An 18,121-nucleotide genomic window follows, 5' to 3' on the forward strand; every position below is an offset into this window, starting at 1 on the left:
CAAGCAAGGAGGATAAGGCCAGGGCAGCCGCTGCTACTGTGTTTTGCAGTCAGGGCTGCACAAGCCTGGGCTGCTCATGAGTCGGCTCTGCACACACATGTCGCAGATGCACTTCTGTGGGCATCGGTTGGGGCCCACGTGCCTGCCTGAGGAGTGTCCGGGGCTGCACGGGGGCCTGCAAGCCGCTTGCACACCCATGTCCGTATGTGCTTCAGGCCTGTTTCTGCCTGCCAAGGTGCACCTGGATCCAGCAGCCCCAGCCTCCATCCTTCTCTCCCCAAGACTGACACCAGGAGTTGGAAATGCAGCATCTTTAATTGAATCCCTGCCCCGACCCCCTGGGGAATCTCCAAGCACCAAACATATGAGAATTGTGCTCCCCAGCCCCAGAGCCAAGAAGCCTCTTCCCCAGACCTTCAATGGGCCATGTCCGGACCCCACACTCACACCTGTTATTATTTATTCAATAAATAACCCCAAGAACAAAACTCAGGGTAGAGGACCCAATAAAGCATCCAGCTCAGCACAGAAATCTGAAAGGGCAGATTATCTGAAATCAGGGTCAAAATATGAAATGAAATCAGAGCTGGCATGTGAGCTGGGAATGATCCCCTCTGGGCCTCAGTCGGTCACCAGCCCCGACCATCACCCCAGGATGCTGGCTTCCACAGTCAGGACAAACTCCATTTCACGTCACACAGCAACAATTATCTGCCTGCGTTTCCACCATTGGACCTGACTGAATTCTGGGCAGGGGAGGGAAGTACCCAGAAACCTGAAGAGACTTCCCAAGGACAGAGGAGTCTGGAGCAGGGCAGAGGAGTGAGGCTGGGGCCCAGGGTCACTGCTGGACCCTGCCACGGCGGGTGCGGAGGGGACCTGAGGCTCGTGCCTGTGCCCGGGCCACCTCGCCCATCTCCCTGCGGATGTCACCAAGAGCTGCCGATGGGGACTCCAGCAGCCTCTGGAAGAGGCTCGGCCGGCCCTCTGGTGTCTCCCGGCACTGAAAGGTGACGGCTGTGCCAGCATCGGCCTTCATCTCCCTGGAGAAGCCATCAGAGGAGCCATCGAAGCAGCGGCCGATGGCAATCTCCTTGGCCAGCCTTGGGCTTTGGTCAGTGACTGTATAGACACCATAGTTGTGACCCAGAGGGTCCAGCGGGGCCAGCATGGAGAAGGCAGCCAGGTCATCAGCGGGTGCAGCAGGGGGGTGCCGGGTCAAGTAATCCTGCAAGAGTCCGTTGACCTCCACGCGTCGGCAGCTGCCCTGGGGCATGATGGTCACCAGCGTCCTGTCCACCTGACTCTGGTCGAACAGCATCCCGCTGCACTTGAACTCCACGCAGGCGGCAGATGTGCTAGGGCGCTGGGGGTCTCGGACACTCCGGTCATCCCGCAGACCATAGAGCTGGCCCTGGGTCCGAGGGTGACTGCCCCCCGAATTGTGGGAGCGGACCATGTATTCCTGGGGACCCTGGATCTTCACCTTGAGGAAGCAGGCCCTGAACTCCTGCGGGTTGGGCCACCACGCCAGGAGATCTCCAGTCCAGGAGGCCGGCACGCCCTCGCGGAAGGGGACCACGTTATACTCGTATTTTTCCATCTCCACGCGAGCAAAGCGGAAGTGGCTGGCGGTCACCGGGGCCTCCTGGCACTCCCGCAGGTTGCGCCACGGGTACACGGGGCCGTTGGCCTCGGTGGGGTCGCCGGACCTGGGTTTGGCGAGGTTGATGCGGAAGCCATTGCGTTTGAGGGAGGGGTCATCGTGGTCGGTGCGGCGGTAACCCAGCTTGTCTAGGTAGGGCTGGGCCACGCCCACGGTGGCCGGGAGGGGGCGGGGCCGGGAGGGGGCGGGCTCCAGCTCCTCCCCGCCCAGGGTGGCCGTGACCAGGGCGGTGTAGGCGTCTGGCCGGTCAGCATCGCAGAAGGCGGGGAGGCAGGCCCCGTTGGGACCAGTGACGGCGCTGTCGAAGCGGCCCCAGGCGCGGGGGTTGGCCGAGAAGCCGGGGGCAGGCTCCAGGTTGACCAGCCTGACCACCACGCCCTCCACCTGCTCGCTGGGGGTGAACTTTTCGTTGGCGTAGGCGCGCACCTTCACCAAGCAGCGGCGGCGCTCAGGCACGTCCAGGTTGAACAGACGCCGCTCCCGGATCTCCACGTTGCCCACCAGGAAGACCCGCTCCTCCCGGCGGACCCGTGAGGCCGCCGACCTCTCACGCTGGAAGCCGCTCTCCTCTTCCCACAAGCCCGTGTCAGGGTTCAGCGACCACAGCTTCAGGGCCTCCACGTGGCCGGCCATTCGGATCTGGCTGGCGGCCACACGCACGGCCACCGGCCCGGTCTGCAGCTGCTCTGCGGAGCCGGCAGCACGCAGGTCCACCGAGAACATGCCGTAGGTGCGCAGTGGAGCCAACTCCCCGTCACCGTCCACAAATCGCAGGTCACTGGGGGCGGCGGCCGCCGAGGTGACATTTCGGGGGTCCACGAATGTCACCCGGGCCTCCACAGCCCCTGCGTAGGGTTCACCATCAGCTCTACGGAAGGCTCTCGGCGGGATGACCAGTTCGCCTAAGGGGGCTTCGTCCTCCATCTCCCCGAGGGATATCGTGTTGCTCTGGCTGGCATCTAAGATGACAGGGGCTTTCTTGCGCATGGCCTTGACCTCATGGTACACGCCCGCACCTCGAGGGTCAAAAGGCAGGACCCTGACAGTGTCCACGAACTGGCCACTGGGATCCACGAAAGTAATCACCGGCCGCTGAGTGGAAGGTGCCACCTCAATGGTGAAGTCACCCTGGTAGGATGTGAAGCCAATGGGCTCCCGGCCCAGGAGGATCCGAGCAAAGCGCAAGGGCTCCCTAGAGTCAGCGGCCACCACACGTCCCCGGATCAGCCCCCGAAGGGGCAGACATTTCCGGCAGCCACATTCAGCCACTATCTTGACTGGGAGGATGTAGCCAGAGCAGTGGATCTTCCTGCTCTCCAGGCGGTGCACTGAGCAGCAGCGGGAGCCTGCATCCCCACATCGGGGGCTCGAGCCTGCAGGGCTGGGGCAGAGGGTGTCAGGGCAAAGGCCCACGTCCAGGTAGATGGGGCCGCTGCCTGGCTGACCACAGTCGTCTGGAAGCTTGATCAGGTGTTCTCGGGGCTGGGGGTCACAGGCTGGCTGGCCTGGGGCTGTGGAGCAAGAAATCAGCCAGATCAGGGTAAGGGGGGGAACTCCATGGAGGCCAAGGTTGGGGGCCTAGATTGGGGTCAGAGGCTCAACCCGGGGGCTCAGTGGGAGCCTGGGATCCGACTAAGCAAGGTCAGAGATCAGTCTGAAGTTGGGCTTCCATTTAAAGTTGCGTTTTAGCTGGGGTTGGGGCTCAGTTTGGTGTCAGGGCTCGCTCAGGGTTGTGGGTAGGGTTGCTGAGGACGCTCACCAAGCACGGTGAGTTGGGCAGTGCCCGATCGCACGGCCCCAGCATCATTCCACGCTTTGCAGTGATAGGTGCCTGCCTGGTCTGGGTGAAGCCCATGCAGCTCCAGGTGGGTCCTGTACCTGTGCTTTCGCCTGTCCAGCAGGGTCCCGTTGTGGAACCTGGGTGGCGGGTGAGCAACACCATGAATGCCCTTGGCACGGGGGAGGGGCTGCATCCATCCCGCCCCACGTGGAGCACAGGGAGGTTGCAGAGCAGCTTCCTCTGGGTCTCTGAGGCACCACACAGGCACTTGTGAGGCACTCACAAGTCTCTGAGTCTTCATGGGAAGCCCATTCCAACCCCAAAGCTGGGCGCGAGACCCTTGAGCATGGGGCAAGGCACTCACCAGGAGTATTTCTTGGGCATGGGGGTGCCCAAGGCTTTGCAGCAGAAGGTCACATTCTGGCCAGCCTCTCGAACTCGGGACTCCGGGTGCTTCACCAGGTAGGGCTTCTCTGGGGGCAGAGGCAGCAAAGGTCAGGGCCCTGCCCCATCCCAGCTTCTCCCAATGACCCTTCCCAAGAGCAGGGCCCCATCCTTTCCCTTACAGTGATGCCCTGTTTCACTTGGGCCTTTTCTGATGACCCTCCCCTCACTCAGGTTCACCTCACATCTGCTGGAGACTGTGCCCTTAATGCTTAATCTTAATGCTTCCCTTTGCAACTCCACCTGTCACCTCACATCTTCTCCAATGACCGTTACACCTTATTTCTTGCCCCATTGGCCTCACTGTGCATCACATCATCCCAAGTGCTTGGTGTCACCCTGAATTTCCTCCCCAGTTCCTCAGCCCCCTCATCCCTCTTGCCACGAGGCACTTACCCAACTTATTAAGGACAACAGTGACCACAGCAGAGTTGGAGCTCTTGGCCTGGGCCTGGGCCATGCCTGCAGGGAAGCCATCCATTTGGGCACTGACATTGGCTCGGCTGCTGGCACAGACTCCAGGCACCCAGAAGGTTCCGTGGGCATGGCTAGTAGCCATGGTGCCAGGCCAGTCTCTCAAGGAGACCCTGGCTGTGGCAGCGGACGCCCAGATGGGGTGACCACCGAGCCCAGAAGGATGTGGTCAGGGCACCCACAGGTGTTGGGACCACACCCTGGGGGAGGGGGGACACAGGAGGCAGAGAAGACTCTTGACCCCTTCCTGGGGAGGGCTTTCCTCTCTATCAGTCACTCAGCAAAGGTACTCAGACACCCTCCCCACCTTGTTCCCCTCAGAGAGTCCTCAGCATGGACCTGCTTGGAGCAGCCCTTGGTGTGAAGGACATGGGGCTGAGTGGTCAGGGCTGGGCCAAGGGGAGGGACTTGGGGTCCTGGTGTGAAGGAGATGCCCTGGAGGAGGGGACAGGATAGGTGACTCTTACAGGGCAGAGAGGCTCCTTCTAGCATGAGGGGAAATGTTCAGGCAGGGGCTGGGGGCCCAGCGAGGGGATGGGTCTTGGGCCCAGAACATCTCCCTCCCGTCACAATCCTGTGGTTTCGCCATAAAATGGAAAATTCCACTGGAAACTTCAGGGCAGAGGCACGGAGAAGGCAGAGCCAAGCAGAGTAGGGTGGGGATCCCACCACCCCATTGGCCACTGTGCTCCCCCACCCTGCTGCGTGCTCTGCTGGGGCAGTCTCCAGACCATGTTTGTGGAGACCAGGCCTGATTGGAATTTCCAGTCGCCTCCTGGCTGGCCTGGTGTCTGGCCCAGGGAGGGCCTGGGCATCGTGTCTGCCAGGGTGTGAGCGCATGTCCGCGTGGGCATGGGGGACGGGCGTGGCCTGCGAATGCCACGCGTGTGTGCACCCCGAGTGCGTGAGCCAGCTTCTGCGTGTATCCACGTCCACCAGGACATCCGCACACTCCAACAGGCACACAGAGGAAGCGCCTCCTCAGATCTGCCCATGACTGGACACGACCCCCATGGCGTCCACCCGTCCAGATGTACACATTTACCAATGCTCTTCGGGGGCCCGGAAGGGAAGGAAAAGCCAGTCTCCACGTGGTCCAAGTTCTGGTCGTCCAGGCTCCGCCCCTACACTCAGGCTCTGCCTCCTCCCTCCAGGCGCCGCCCCATCAGGCTCCGCCCCAACTAGCCCCTCTAGGTACTTCCCTCAACCGGCCCCGCCCCTACACCCAGGCCCCGCCTCTAACCCCACTATCTCCTCCAGGCCCCGCCCCTCCTACCTGGACATGGAGGCCTCACACACTTCTGCGCCTCCAGGGGACGCCCAGGACACGCATCCGCAGCGGGGCTTGGGCAGCGGCGGCGGCGCAAGCGACGGCCTGGCCCACAGCTCCCCGAACAGGGACCCCACGGGCCCCACGCACCCCACGTGACCTCTGGAGAGAGGGCAGGGATGGGGGCGTCAGGTAGAACCTGGAATTCTGTTGACAGTGTGGGACTGGAGGGTGCTCCCGTCACGTGCATCCGAGTCAGAGAGAAGTCCTGCCCACTGCCTCAATCGGTGCTCCCCCAGGCGCACCAGTCGAATGTGCAGTTGAGGTACCTTCCCGCCCTCGCCAAGATAAGCCCTGCTGTTCTCCCTGCGTCTCACACACATCTGGGGCTCAAAACACACCTCCACAGAACGGCCCTAGTTCTAAGGCCTAGCAAAAGAGGGCAGTGAGAGGGAGCTATGTTCCTGGGGGCCCCTTCCTGACCCCCACCTGGGCCCCGGCCATTCTTAGCCTCTCCCTTCCAAAGCCCCTCTCCTATCCGGTCCGGCCCTCTCCTGCGGCCTTGCTCCTAAAAGACCCCGCCTCTTCCTAGCCACGCCCTGCACCCCCCACCCCCACAACACCATCCTTTCAGGCCTCATCCACCTATGGCCAGTCCCCGCCGCTCCCTTAGCCCCGCCCTCACCGAGCGGGCAGCGGAAGCGCACGTGGTAGTTGGAGCAGCGGCGGCCTCGGGGCTGCTCGCGGTTGAGGCACCAGAAACCTCGCGTGGGGTTCAAGTGTACGCGCTCGCCGACGTCTGACGGCAGGGCCCAGTCTGTGGTGCGCGCCTCCAGCGCCAGCGGCCGCGGGCACACTCGCGCCGGCCCGTAATAGAAGCGGATCGCAGCCAGGCTCTCGAAGTCACCGTCGCCTCCCGGGTGGTCGACGTTGAACCAGGACGTCCACTCGCTGGCCTCTGCGGGCACCGCACGCGCTGGGACCCGGGCCTCAGCCGGTCGGGCCCCATCAGTTCATGCAGAAGCCCGGGCTGCGGCCTGCCCACCCCCATCTGCGTGTTTAAGCCAGGTCCCCCTCCCCACAAAAGTGCATGGGCTAGCCCAGCCTGCCCAGATCCAGAGCCCTCGAGGGCAGAAGGAGCTGTAAAAGGATCAGGGGAGGTTGGATTGCGCTTGCACCGGCCCTAGTTCTGCTGCTCAGTATCTGAGCTGGCCCATGAGTGCATGCTGAGGTCTTGCCACTGTCTCACCAGCCCCCACTCAGAATTCAGAACCGTTGAGGTGTAAGGAGATATAAAGGCAGCAAGAGGAGCCAGGCCTGAGACCAGCTGTTCCACTGCCTAGCGGCCTCGCATCACTGCCAGCTGGGACCTTGCTCATTGCTCACTGAACCTATCAGGCAACCTCCGTTTCACGGAAGCCAGAGGTGGGAAGGGTCTGGTCTCTCACAGGTTAGCTTCTGTTTCCATCAACCCCCCAAGGGGCGCTCACTCCTTTCCTCATTCAAGAGCAAGTCAAATAGAACCTTCCTAGCTGGGAAGCTAGAGACTTGGGTTCCAGAACTCCTGTTTCCCTGACTGAACTGAGCTGGTTATCTCACCGCCCCGCCCCGCCCCGCCCCACCCTGGTTTCCTCCTGGACAAACAGCCTGGGCTCTCATCTCCCTGCTCCTAAAACTTAGACCTCTTGGGGCACCACTTCCAGGGGCTGCCATGCCCAGGGACCAGGACAGTCCTGGGCTCTTCACCCAGCTTGTATCCCCTCCTCACAAGACCCTACCAGCCAGAGCTCACACAGAGTCCACAGCAGAACGAGGACTCGGACCCAAGCTGGCTCACCTTCCCAGTCCTCCAGGGCTGGCGAGGGCTGGCCAGGGTGCAGCAATGAACCTTCAAGGCCCCACGCAGTCACCATGGGCTCCTCAGGGGTGGTGGTGCCTGTCGAAGGGGTGAGGGGTAGGGGGAAGGACCTCTGTGAACTCCTGGTATGCAAAGTGCTGCCACGATCGTCCCCATTTCACAGAGGAGAAGCCAGAATCCAGCTCTGGCTGATCCCGAGAATTGCAGCACCCCCTCCTCCAGGAAGCCTCCCCATGACCTCCCCACCCCCAGTCTCCCACAGCCCCATCCCTCACTCTGACACAGCCCCTTAGGTTGGGGAAGTCTGTGTCCACTCTGCTCCCCAGACCCAGTTCTCCCACTGTGCTCAGTGGCCATGAGTTCAGTTGGCTGTGCCCCTCCCTGATGTCATATTGATCTGAATTTTCTTTCATCCGTTTGCTGACTGGAAGTCCCTCCCTCAGTCTACCTTTCATCCCTGCACTTGGGGCCCAAGCTGCCAGTGGGAAGTCCTTGGAATCTAGCCTGTCTTCTCCGGCCACGAGTTGTCTGAGATAGCTGGGCTGGGCAGTGACTTCAGACAAGTCCCTTCCCTCTTGGAGTCTCAGTCTCCCCATCTGAGAAATGGGCCCAGTTCCCCACTCCACTGAGTGTTCCAGAAATGGGAATTTCTTTTCTGAGTGCTGTGTGTGTGTGTGTGGAAGAGGGAAGGAGTTAGGTGAGAGGGGACAGCTCTGGCCCCTTCATACTGAGGCCAAGACTGGATGATTCAGGGTCCAAATGCTGTGGCTGAGATGGGCACCCTGCAGTCCTGAGAATCCAGAGGAGCCTGAAGTTCATAGCCACACTCCCGGTGCCCCTATCGTCCCTTGGAGCAGGGAAGACAGTGGATGAGATCCCCTCCTGCCCCAGGTGGTCCCAGAGCTCCATCTCTTCGTTGCCCCCCTCACTCCACCCCCGAGGCTGGCAAAGGGAATGCAAGCCTGGGGAAGCAATTGGGTCCCTTGGTTCTGTCTCCAGGCTCCGGCTGCTTGCCACGCCCTCTGTCAGACGTTCGGCGCCTAGGGGGCTGATCTGGGGTCTGGGGGCGCCTCACCTCGGGTCCCCGCCAGGTGCGCGGCGGCGACACAGAGGCAGAGCAGTATCTGCAGTGACGCCATGGCCAGGTCCGAAAGTCGGAGGGAGGGTCCCAGCTCCGCTGTGCACTCGGGTCGGACTCCCGCGGGTCTGGCGGCCGCTGGGGCTGTGGATGTGGGAGGGACGCGACCGCAGGCCACGCCCCATCCAGGCCACTCCCCGTCCAAGCAACGCTCCCGGCCCGAGGTGACTGCGGTGCGCAGACAACCTCTTTGGGTCGCCCCCCCCCCGCCTCGGTGCGTCCGGCTGTATCTCCGCCCTCGGGCTGGCCTGCGTCCCCTCGTCGCCGGCTGGAAGTCCCCTCCTTAGCCCACCCTCTGTTCTCCACGTCGGGAAGTGCCTCCTGGAATCGAGCCTGAAGCTGTCCGAACCTTCAATATTTAAGCCGCCCTTTAGGCGGCTAGAAATCCTCCATCGGGTCTAACTTCGATTCTATTGGCTTTAGGCCACCCTGAGCAGCCTGGAAATCCCACCCTGAATCTACCCTCCACTCTTCTGGCTCATTTTCTCCGAGGCCAGCGGGAAGTCCCATTTACGTCTGCCCTCCATCCCTCCCGCCTTGGGGCCACCAGGGGACCGGTGGGAAGTTCCTCCCTGAGCTTCCCCACCCCCGCGCCGGACCCCGCGCACAGAGGAGGCCCAGGCGAGGTGGCGGTGGTACGTGTGTTTATTGGCGCGGGTCCAAGCCGCGTGGGCACGGGTGGCTGTCAAAGCGCCGCGATGCAGTCGGTGCCCGTGTACCCCGGTAGGCGCAGAGCGAACTTTCGGCGGACGTCGTCGGGCACGAACCTGCCAGCCACGAAGTGGTGGCGCCCGGAGAAGCGGCCGGCGCATTGCTTGGGCGCCGCCAGCGATACGAGCACGTCGGGTCGTAGCCCGTCCTCGGCGTCGCCGCCGGTCTCTGGGTCCCAGCCTGAGGGAGGAAGGATGGGAGGCGGGGATCAGGAGCTGGAAGGGGTGCTGGCTCTCAGACAAGAGACCTGCCGCCCCATCACCCACTTCCCCTTCCCCATCAGACACAGCCTCTGCTCTGACCCGTGAGTTTGGTCAGACCTGCCTCCCATAAAACTGAGCCTCTGTCCTCAGGCCAGTTTCTCCCCGCTCCTTGGAGATGTTTCCCTCCTCCTCTGACCAGAGCTTCTGCCCTCATACTTGTCTACCTCTGCTCCCATCCTGCTGCTCAATCTTCCTCCTCCATCTGACTCAGCCTCTGCCTTCAGACGACCTCATTTCTACCTGCTGCCCTTTCCCAATCAGACCTATGCGTCTGCCTTCTGACCCGGCGTCTGTCTCTATACCTCCCTCCCTATCAATCCTGAGCTCCCCTACTTAAACTAAAGTCTCTTTCCACCCAGACCTCCCAGATCCCCACTCTCTACTCAGGGGACAAACTTGCCACCATCCTCAGGCAAGCCTCCCCCATCAGACCTGTCTCTTTGCCCCAGGTTCTTGCCTCTGACAAGATGTGCCCCCCACCCCTCCCAACTTGAGCAGCCATCCTCCTCCCTCTGACTAGAGACTCTTCCCTCTGACCTGACATCCCTGCCTTCACCTTCAGACTAGATCTTGCCTTTTGACTTGGCAGGACCCTGCCCCCTCCCTCACTGGGTTGTAGCCTCTGTCATCCCTCAAATGAGCCTCCACCTTCAGACTAGGGGCCTTGCCTTCTCTCCTCCCTCTGACCTGTCTGGGGCCACTAACTAAAAGCCTCCTCCCTCTGACTTTAATCCTTCCTTCTCTGACCCTAGCCTCCACCCTCAGACTAGGGGCCACTAATAATCTCTCCTGACCTAACAGGGAGACCCTCTCTGTCCAAGGCTATCTGTTCAGACATGAGCTTGCAGTCTGTCCCCTCAGACCACCTCCTCCCTTAGACACCACCCCCAGCTCTGTGGCATCCTGCTGGTATGACCCCGGGGTCTTGTAATCCGGGTGATGTCCCCCTGAGTCTGGCCACCCCCACGGAGGGTCTGGCTGGCCAGCAGCTGTTTGTTTCGTTCTGCCCATTGCCTAATGGCTCCAACAGGCCTGGGGCGGTGGCCAGGATGAGCGGGGCCTTTGCCGAGTGAGCTCACGTCTGCCCCGGGTGACTGGGCCAGGGTGGGCAGCGGGCACACTGTTCTGGGTGTAGGGGGGAGGGGACCCAGGGTCACATGGACACCAGCCTGGGTATTCCCCATCCAAGGGATGGACATGACCCTCAGCCTCACCCAGAGTGCAGGATCCATCCATGCTGGGGAAACTGAGGCTCAGAGTGGGCAGACAGGCTGGGACCACCAGAAGCCAGGGTACAGGGGCCTCCACCCAAGCCCTCCAGGTCCTCATGCCCCCCGCTCCACCTGACATGCCTGAGGGAATGTCCAGGCTCACGAGGGGGATGGACAGTAGCTTGAGCGTGGCCAGCGCACGCATGCAGGGGCCCCCGACCTTGCCCGGCTCCACACCGGGGCCCAGCACGGCGTCCACCACCAGCCTGTAGGCGTCGTTGATGAGCCGGACCTGGAAGGGCAGGCAGGGTCAGGGGTCGATCTTGGGGCACTGTCCCCCACCAACCCCCTCAGTTGCCACCCGAGCTGACCTCCGTGGGCAGATAGGACAGGAAGGGGATGTCCATCTTCTCACACTGGGTAGTCAGGTCGCGGTGCAGCGGGTCCAGTGAGCGAGTGGGGTAGAAGATGGTTGGTTCGTACTCCTGCGGGGAGTGGGAAGGGGTCAGCGCTGGGGCCCTCCCAGGCTCCCCACTGGGCCTCTGCCCCCAGATCTGGGTACCAGGCAGCAGACACTGCCTGGCACAAGCACTGGGCATATTCTGTAACCTGACATGCCTCATCCTCCCCCTGGGACACTAATAAGAGGAGGAAGCAATTGTTTTTCAAGGATGGGTTGGGAGTGTGACCCTGGGAGGCCAAGGAAATCCTTGCTACTCACAAACACCCGCAGGTGCCGGGCACAGACCAGCCCCACTGCCCCATTCTGCTCCGGGCCGCACACGACTAGCACCGTCCTCTGCTTCCGGGAGTGGGCAGGCAAAGGGAACACCTGGCAGGGGCACAGCAAAGGCAAAGGCATGGCGTTCGGAACTTCTCCTTACTCCAGTGGGGAAACTGAGGCCTGGAGTAGAGGATGGGATAGGGCTTGGGCCTGGAGGCAAGAGGACAGGACAGGAGGAGAGGGGCCAGGGCCTCTGGGGGCCTCAGTTTCCTTGTTGGAGACCCAGAGTCCTTGCCTCAGGCTCTGCCAAGCCCAAGCAGAAAAACGTGCCTCCTGCCACGACCCGAGCCCAGAGTGCGGTTTGTTTATTCTCGGCCTGAGTTGCAGACATTCTTCCACCTTTTTCCACTGCAGTGGCTGCCCCTCCCCCCACTCATGTTTCCAGGCCTCCGTCCCTCCGTCCCTCCGTCCCTCCCAGAGGCCCCACAGCTGGGGGCAGTAGGGGAGGGGGGTATTTTTCCAACGCGCCATACCCTCTCTCTCTCCGTCCGTCCCTCTCCGTTGGCCTCTGTCTTCACCTCCCCGTCTTTCTCTCTGTATCTCTCAGACTCTCTACGTGTCTCTCCTCAGATGAGACGTGTCTCTCGTTTCTGTCTTCGCCTCTGTGTCTTTCTCTCGGTCTCTGTATCTCTCAGACTCTCCTCTGTGTCTCTGTGTATCTCCCTCTCTTTTAACGCAGAAGCTAAGAGTCTCAGCCCTACCCTGACTCTCTGCTTGGCCTCAGCTCACTCTCCTTCCCCAGCCTCTATCAAATGGGAGTAACAATGGCTCTGACAGGCTTGTGGGGTCTCTACCAGGCCCAGGGTGGCTCCAGGGGGCCCAACTATAACCTCCAACCACACAGAGGGAAAGTTATTTCCTTTTTGAGTCTCCTCCCCAGGGCCTCAGCAAGGTCCTGACCCAACCTGGTCCTACCTATGACCCCACCACGCCATGCCCAGAGCCCCAGACCCGCAACCAAGTCGGGGAGAGTGATAACGTCCAGCTGGCTAGGACCGAGGGGCCTCTGGACAAACACAGAGCTTTCAGTGCAAAAACTGAACGGTTGGTCATCAATGGCCAGGCGTGAGTTTACTACACTGAGTTTGCTTTTGTGGCTTTGATTTTTATTGTTCTCTTTTCCTCTGAGCATCTCACTCAGGATCTGTTTCACTTGGAACTAGCAACATTTAAGTTAAAAGACAATTGAGTCCACATAAAGAAAGATACTAAGTTTTTAAAAAAATATACAGTGGTAATAAGAAGAGGAGGAAGAAGGGGAGGAAGAGGAAAAGGGTTACCTGCTGGAGCCCTGACTCAATCAGGCACTTTTCTAAGGCATTTGTGTTTATTAATTGGTGTCAGTTTATTACCCTTTTTCAGAGGAGGAAACTGAGGCCCAGCGTGGTTTGGCAACATGACACAAAACACTGGACGGTAGTATCGTCATTGCTATTATTCTTGCATCTCTTGCAGGCACCTCGAGGCCTGGGGGTTTGCTCCAGAGCCAAACATAGCTCTACTTCCAACCCCCCAGGGCCCTGTGCAGACCCTTCCCCACCTCTGGGCCTCAGTTCCCCCACCTGTGGCTGGGAGTTGTTTGCGGGTGCTCAGACTTCAGGAACTGACGTCCCCTCTGCTCAAGACCCAGGAGGTGGCAGGGGCAGGCAGTCAAGGGCCCCAGACCTATCTCTGTGGTTGCCTCCACGTTTGTGGGGACCCCCGTCTCTGTCCTGACGCTCATCAACACCCTGGCCTGGGCCAGTGATGATCCTCTCTGGACCTCAGTTTCCCCATCTGAGTGATGGGCTGGGGGTGGCCCCAAGCAAAGAGGGGCTTCTTGAGGGCAGAAATGACCATCCTGGCCATGGGGGTCATGCAGCTAGGCCTCCACTCTGGTGGGCTGGCCATCTGGTTGGGGTCAAGGTTGAGAATCAGGGGTCAAGTACCTTGGTCACAGCCACGGCACTAGCGTGGCCGCACCACTCCACCAGCTGCTGCCGCCCGAAGCGATAATCTTCTAGCAGCTCCCGCTCCAGGGCAGCTGCCTCCGCTGTGCTGGGGGTCAGAGTGGGGAGAGATGCTCAGAGACACAGAGAGATGGAAAGACTTAGAGACAGAGACTCAGCTGGAGCCAGAAATGTGCCACCAATGTTCCAAGCCAGGCCCGGATGCCACCCCCACCCCGTCCCCAGAGCCGAAGACCCTTCCTCAGTTTCCTCATCCATCGCACACACCATTGAACGGAAATCTGGAAGGCAGTGGGACTTTTGAGCACAAGCCTGAGGCGCGGGAGCCCTCTGGTGGTAGAAGAAGTGCATGGCAGTGCATGTTGGTTCTATTGCCCCAAAGCATGGGATATAGAGCCTCACCCAGATGCCCCCAGCCCCCAAGGCAAGAGGAACGCAGAGGGGGGAATAGAGCATGAAGGACTTAGTTGTTGGGGGTGACGCGTGGATTTCAGGCAGTGAAAACCACTGAAAGGATTCTAGGACACTGGAGGTTAACTGGACTGGGGGTGCCTGGGGGAGGTGGGTTTTAAAGGCAGCAGAGCTTTGTTTTGTTTTGCTTTGTTTTTTTGGCCACGTTGGGTCTTTGTTGCTGCGCACGGGCTTTCTCTAGTTGCGGCGAGCAGGGGCTACTCTTCATTGCGGTGTGCAGGCTCCTCATTGCGGTGGCTTCTCTTGTTGCCGAGCACGGGCTCTAGGCGCAGGGGCTTCAGTAGTTGTGGCACACGGGCTTAGTTGCTCCGCAGCATGTGGAATCTTCCCGGACCAGGGCCCGAACCCGTGTGCCCTGCATTGGCAAGCAGATTCTTAACCACTGCGCCACCAGGGAAGTCCAAGGCAGCAGAGTTTGATGGCTCACATGGGGAGGTGGATGTGGCGCCTGCAGCTATGAGACTCAGTGGTGATCCCTCTTCAGGGACAGTGATAAAATTCAATAATTGTGGCCAGAGAAATGGAGCCAAAGTGCTTGAGGTGAAGCTCAGCCCCCAGCTCAGTGAGTGACTGAGGTCTGTCTCATCTCTCTGAGCCTTGCTTCCTCCTTTGCAAAAGAGAAGGCAGGACAGGCTAATTTTCTAGGTCCAGTGCAAAATGCAAATGTGGGGCCCCTTGATCAATAATTATTAAGAATTTTAAGATGGTGATGGCAGAGCATTAAACCAAGTGTTGGGCCCTTCTAAGAGCGGGGCCCAAGCTGGCCTTGGTCTGGGCTTGGTGGCTACAGAGAGGAAGAGCTGGCTGGCATTGAGGACTGGAAGACGTTCCTCACTCCAGAATCAGGGGCTGGAGCAGCTGGGCAGGGTCTATAGCCTGATGCCAGCTTCCCGTAGCCAGGACCCCTTCCAGCTGGGGAACGGCACTTGCCCCCAGCTCAGCACACGCTAGAGTGTAATGATAATAATAATAATTGTTATTATGATAATTATTATCATTATTATTATTATTGTAAAAGGACCAGGCCCAGAAGAGTTGGAAGAACATATAACAACTCAGATAAATAAAATGGTTTGCCCAGAGTCATGTAGGAAGCAAGTTGGAAAACTGAGCCTTCTACCCTTGGTGTCTGTCTCCAGAGCCACGGATAGAGTGTGAGCAAAGCAGAGGGAGACCTACAGATGGGCAGAGGTTTGTTGGGATGAATCCTGAGGTTCCTTTTTTTGATTCTGTGAGCAGGAGACCACAACCTTCTAGCCAATTGTGCAGTGTGACCAGGCCAGGCAGCAGGAGGGGTGGAGGTGGGAAGCAAGCATTGCTATGCAATGGGGAGTCAGGGAGGGCTTCCTGGAGGAGCTGGCCTGGAGTGCTGTGGGAGGTAATCCAGGTGGCAAGAACAGTGAGGGCCGAGGACCTGTGGTGGAAATGAACTTGGCAGGTTCAAGGGACAGAAGAGAGGCAGAGAGAGCGAGGCTGAGAAACTTGGTCAGAAAGATACTTCAGGGTCCCACACAGATGGGGAAGATGGAGGCTTAGGGCAAGGTGACATGCCTTGTCACCCCAGCGAGCAGAGCCAGATTCAACTCCCAGGTGTCTGCGGCTGATGCTGCAGGAGGTTGAAGGACCAGGTGGGGAAACAGAGCTCATGGTGGGGCCAGATGAAGAGCGCCACCAGGACAGGCCGGCCCAGCTCCCGGGAAAGAACGTCGAAGGCGCTTTAAGAATGTGGCAGGGCTTCCCTGGTGGCGCAGTTGTTAAGAATCCGCCTGCCAGTGCAGGGGACACGGGTTCGAGCCCTGGTCCGGGAAGATCCCACATGCCACGGAGCAACTAAGCCCGTGTGCCACAACTACTGAGCCTGAGCTCTAGAGCCCGCGAGCCACAACTACTGAAACCCGCACACCTAGAGCCCGTGCTCCACAATGAGAAGCCACCGCAATAAGAAGCCCACACACCTCCACGAAGAGTAGCCCCCGCTCAACCGCAACTAGAGAAAGCCTGTGAGCAGCAACAAAGACCCAGCACAGGCAGGCAGGCAGGTAGGCAGGCAGGCAGGCAGGAAGAATATGGCTCATTCCTCTATCTTCATCTTGTGACAGCTCTGTTGCCCCCGCAGGAGGGCTGGGGGAGGATCATCCATTCCTCCTCTTCTTTCTCTGTTCCAAAGCTTTGGCCTCTGGCCTCCACTTGGAACCTTATCTTCCTGCCTAACCAGTCACTGGAGAGATAACCGGGGCTCCACAGGCAGAGAGCAGTCCAGGCTTAGGAGCCTGAGGGTAGGGGCAGCAGCTGCTCTGGGCAGGGGAGGGGATAGGGCAGAACTGTTATGGGACTGGGGAGCGGTGCTCAGTTTATGAGGGTGCCTCTTGCTTCTCCCAACCTCAGCCCCCAGATGAGGGAGCTGTGAGGCCCCGCGATTTGCCCACCAGCCCCAGAAGGGGCAAAATGCTCCAGGAGGGGGCTTTTTAGAGATGAAGCTCTGAGGCTAGGGTGCCTGTGCCACACGCTCCCTGCTTTCTCAGCTCCATCTGCTTCTCTCCACCCTCGTGCCTCTGCCCACCAGCCCTTCATCATTGCTCACCTGGCTGCCGACTGCAGTCACATTCCCCCAAACTCAACACAAGCTGAGGGGGCTTTGAAAACTTGAACACCAGATTTCACCACCCCGTCTCAAACCTTCTTATGGGTCCCCAGTATTCAGAGAATATTCAAATTCCTCACCTTACTTACAGGCCCCCCACTATGTCTCCCATCTCAGCCTCCTCTCCCCGTGTTCCACTCCCACCCAACAGCACCCCATCACTCCTTAGTTGGCATCTGAGGGCCCCCCATCCCCCACACCAGGTGAAGTCACAGCTCCAGCTTCTAGAACATTTTCTTCCCCCTGCCTAGCATGTGCTGGGTCTCTCACTGAGTCTGGACATCAGCCAGTCGCTCCACAGTATCTGCCTTGAGAAGAGGGGCTGAGTGGACAGTGGGCAGGTAGCCACACAAAGGACTGTGGGGTCTGGTTTACAGTGAGGCCTACAGCCCTGCTTGGGGTCCCATGTCACAAGCGCTTAGAGAAGGACACAAGAGGATGACTTAGGACAAGGTGGAAGGCACAACCACAGCTGCCAGCTCCAGACCCCAAATTCATCAGCCCGCTGGCAAGTGGCCTATGTATTTAACAATCACTTTAGCCCTAGGGCAGCCAGTGGCTTCCCTCCCCAGGCTTCAGTTTTCTCCTCTGAACAAGGGGTTAGTAGCAGGTGCACCATCAAGGAGTGTGTGAGCATCTGAGGGGCTAAAAGAGCTCAGCTCTTCCTGGATGGGGGACAAGGGGCATGGGCTCCAGGGTCCCTGGGAAAGATGGAAAGGGGAGGCGGGCCCTGCTTAGGCTGTGGGTAACGGGGGAGCGACCAGTGGTGCTGATGAGTAATTCATGAGGGGCGGGCCTGCTGCAGATGCCGTTTCCCTGGCAACACAGCTTTGGAGGTGTTGGCAGCCGCAGGCTTAGTCTCTCCAGTGAAATGCGGGATGGGCCTGGGATTCTCCCCGCCCCCCATCCCGGCCATGCCTTTGCCTCTGACCTACAGCCCCTGGCCCCCCAGGCCCTCTTCCAGCCATGGCCCAGCCTCCCGTCCCTCTCCCCGGCTGACCTGAGGAAACACCGCTCCTCGGGCGCCTCCGCTAGGCCCGGGCCAGCTGCGCTGCTCATGGCGGAGGTGATCTGTGCGCACCGGCAGCCACCACCACCACAGCCTTTTAAGTGCATCCCTGGGCAGAGGGGGCGTCCTCTCTCCTCCCACCCACCGTGTGTCCGCCAATCAGGAGACGCCGCGAAGGCGCTGCGCACAGCCGTTGGTCGGTAGGTGCAAGCGGACTTAACCCCACTGCGCCAGCAATGCAGCTGCCTCAGAGGATGGCGGGAATCCCAGAGTTGCGAATATTGGCAGGAAAACAAAGTCTGGAGGGGCAGCGATGGGCCGGTTACCCCTGCTATGGGATCCTGGCCTGGGAGCGAGGGGACCCGCCTCTGCTGCGCCCCTCTCCATCCCGGTGCTCTCCTATGCAGGTCACCCACCCACCCCGTACCCAGGTGGAGAAGCCCCCCCATCTG

General features: G+C 60.1%; 2 protein-coding genes across 2 annotated transcripts; both read right to left on the reverse strand.

Annotated features, from left to right (window-relative positions):
- Nucleotides 1–443: 443 nt before the first annotated feature.
- On the reverse strand, nucleotides 444–8,848 carry CILP2 (cartilage intermediate layer protein 2). Its single transcript, XM_082381917.1, is given in 9 exon segments — nucleotides 444–3,177; nucleotides 3,426–3,583; nucleotides 3,811–3,919; nucleotides 4,287–4,484; nucleotides 4,487–4,564; nucleotides 5,641–5,796; nucleotides 6,320–6,592; nucleotides 7,472–7,570; nucleotides 8,568–8,848. Coding segments are annotated over 9 exon segments (3,471 nt in total). The 5' UTR covers nucleotides 8,632–8,848; the 3' UTR covers nucleotides 444–841.
- A 409-nt stretch (nucleotides 8,849–9,257) lies between these two features.
- Nucleotides 9,258–18,083, reverse strand: YJEFN3 (YjeF N-terminal domain containing 3). Its single transcript, XM_082381909.1, has 6 exons — nucleotides 17,661–18,083; nucleotides 13,528–13,636; nucleotides 11,537–11,647; nucleotides 11,187–11,300; nucleotides 10,957–11,107; nucleotides 9,258–9,521 (listed from the first exon to the last, which is right to left on the reverse strand). The coding sequence occupies exons 1-6, from the start codon at nucleotides 17,774–17,776 to the stop codon at nucleotides 9,316–9,318; spliced, it is 807 nt and encodes a 268-aa protein (XP_082238035.1). The 5' UTR covers nucleotides 17,777–18,083; the 3' UTR covers nucleotides 9,258–9,315.
- Between the last annotated feature and the right edge of the window lie 38 nt (nucleotides 18,084–18,121).

This window comes from Balaenoptera borealis, assembly GCF_965194805.1.
Source record: "Balaenoptera borealis genome assembly, chromosome: 2".
NCBI lineage: Eukaryota > Metazoa > Chordata > Mammalia > Artiodactyla > Balaenopteridae > Balaenoptera > Balaenoptera borealis.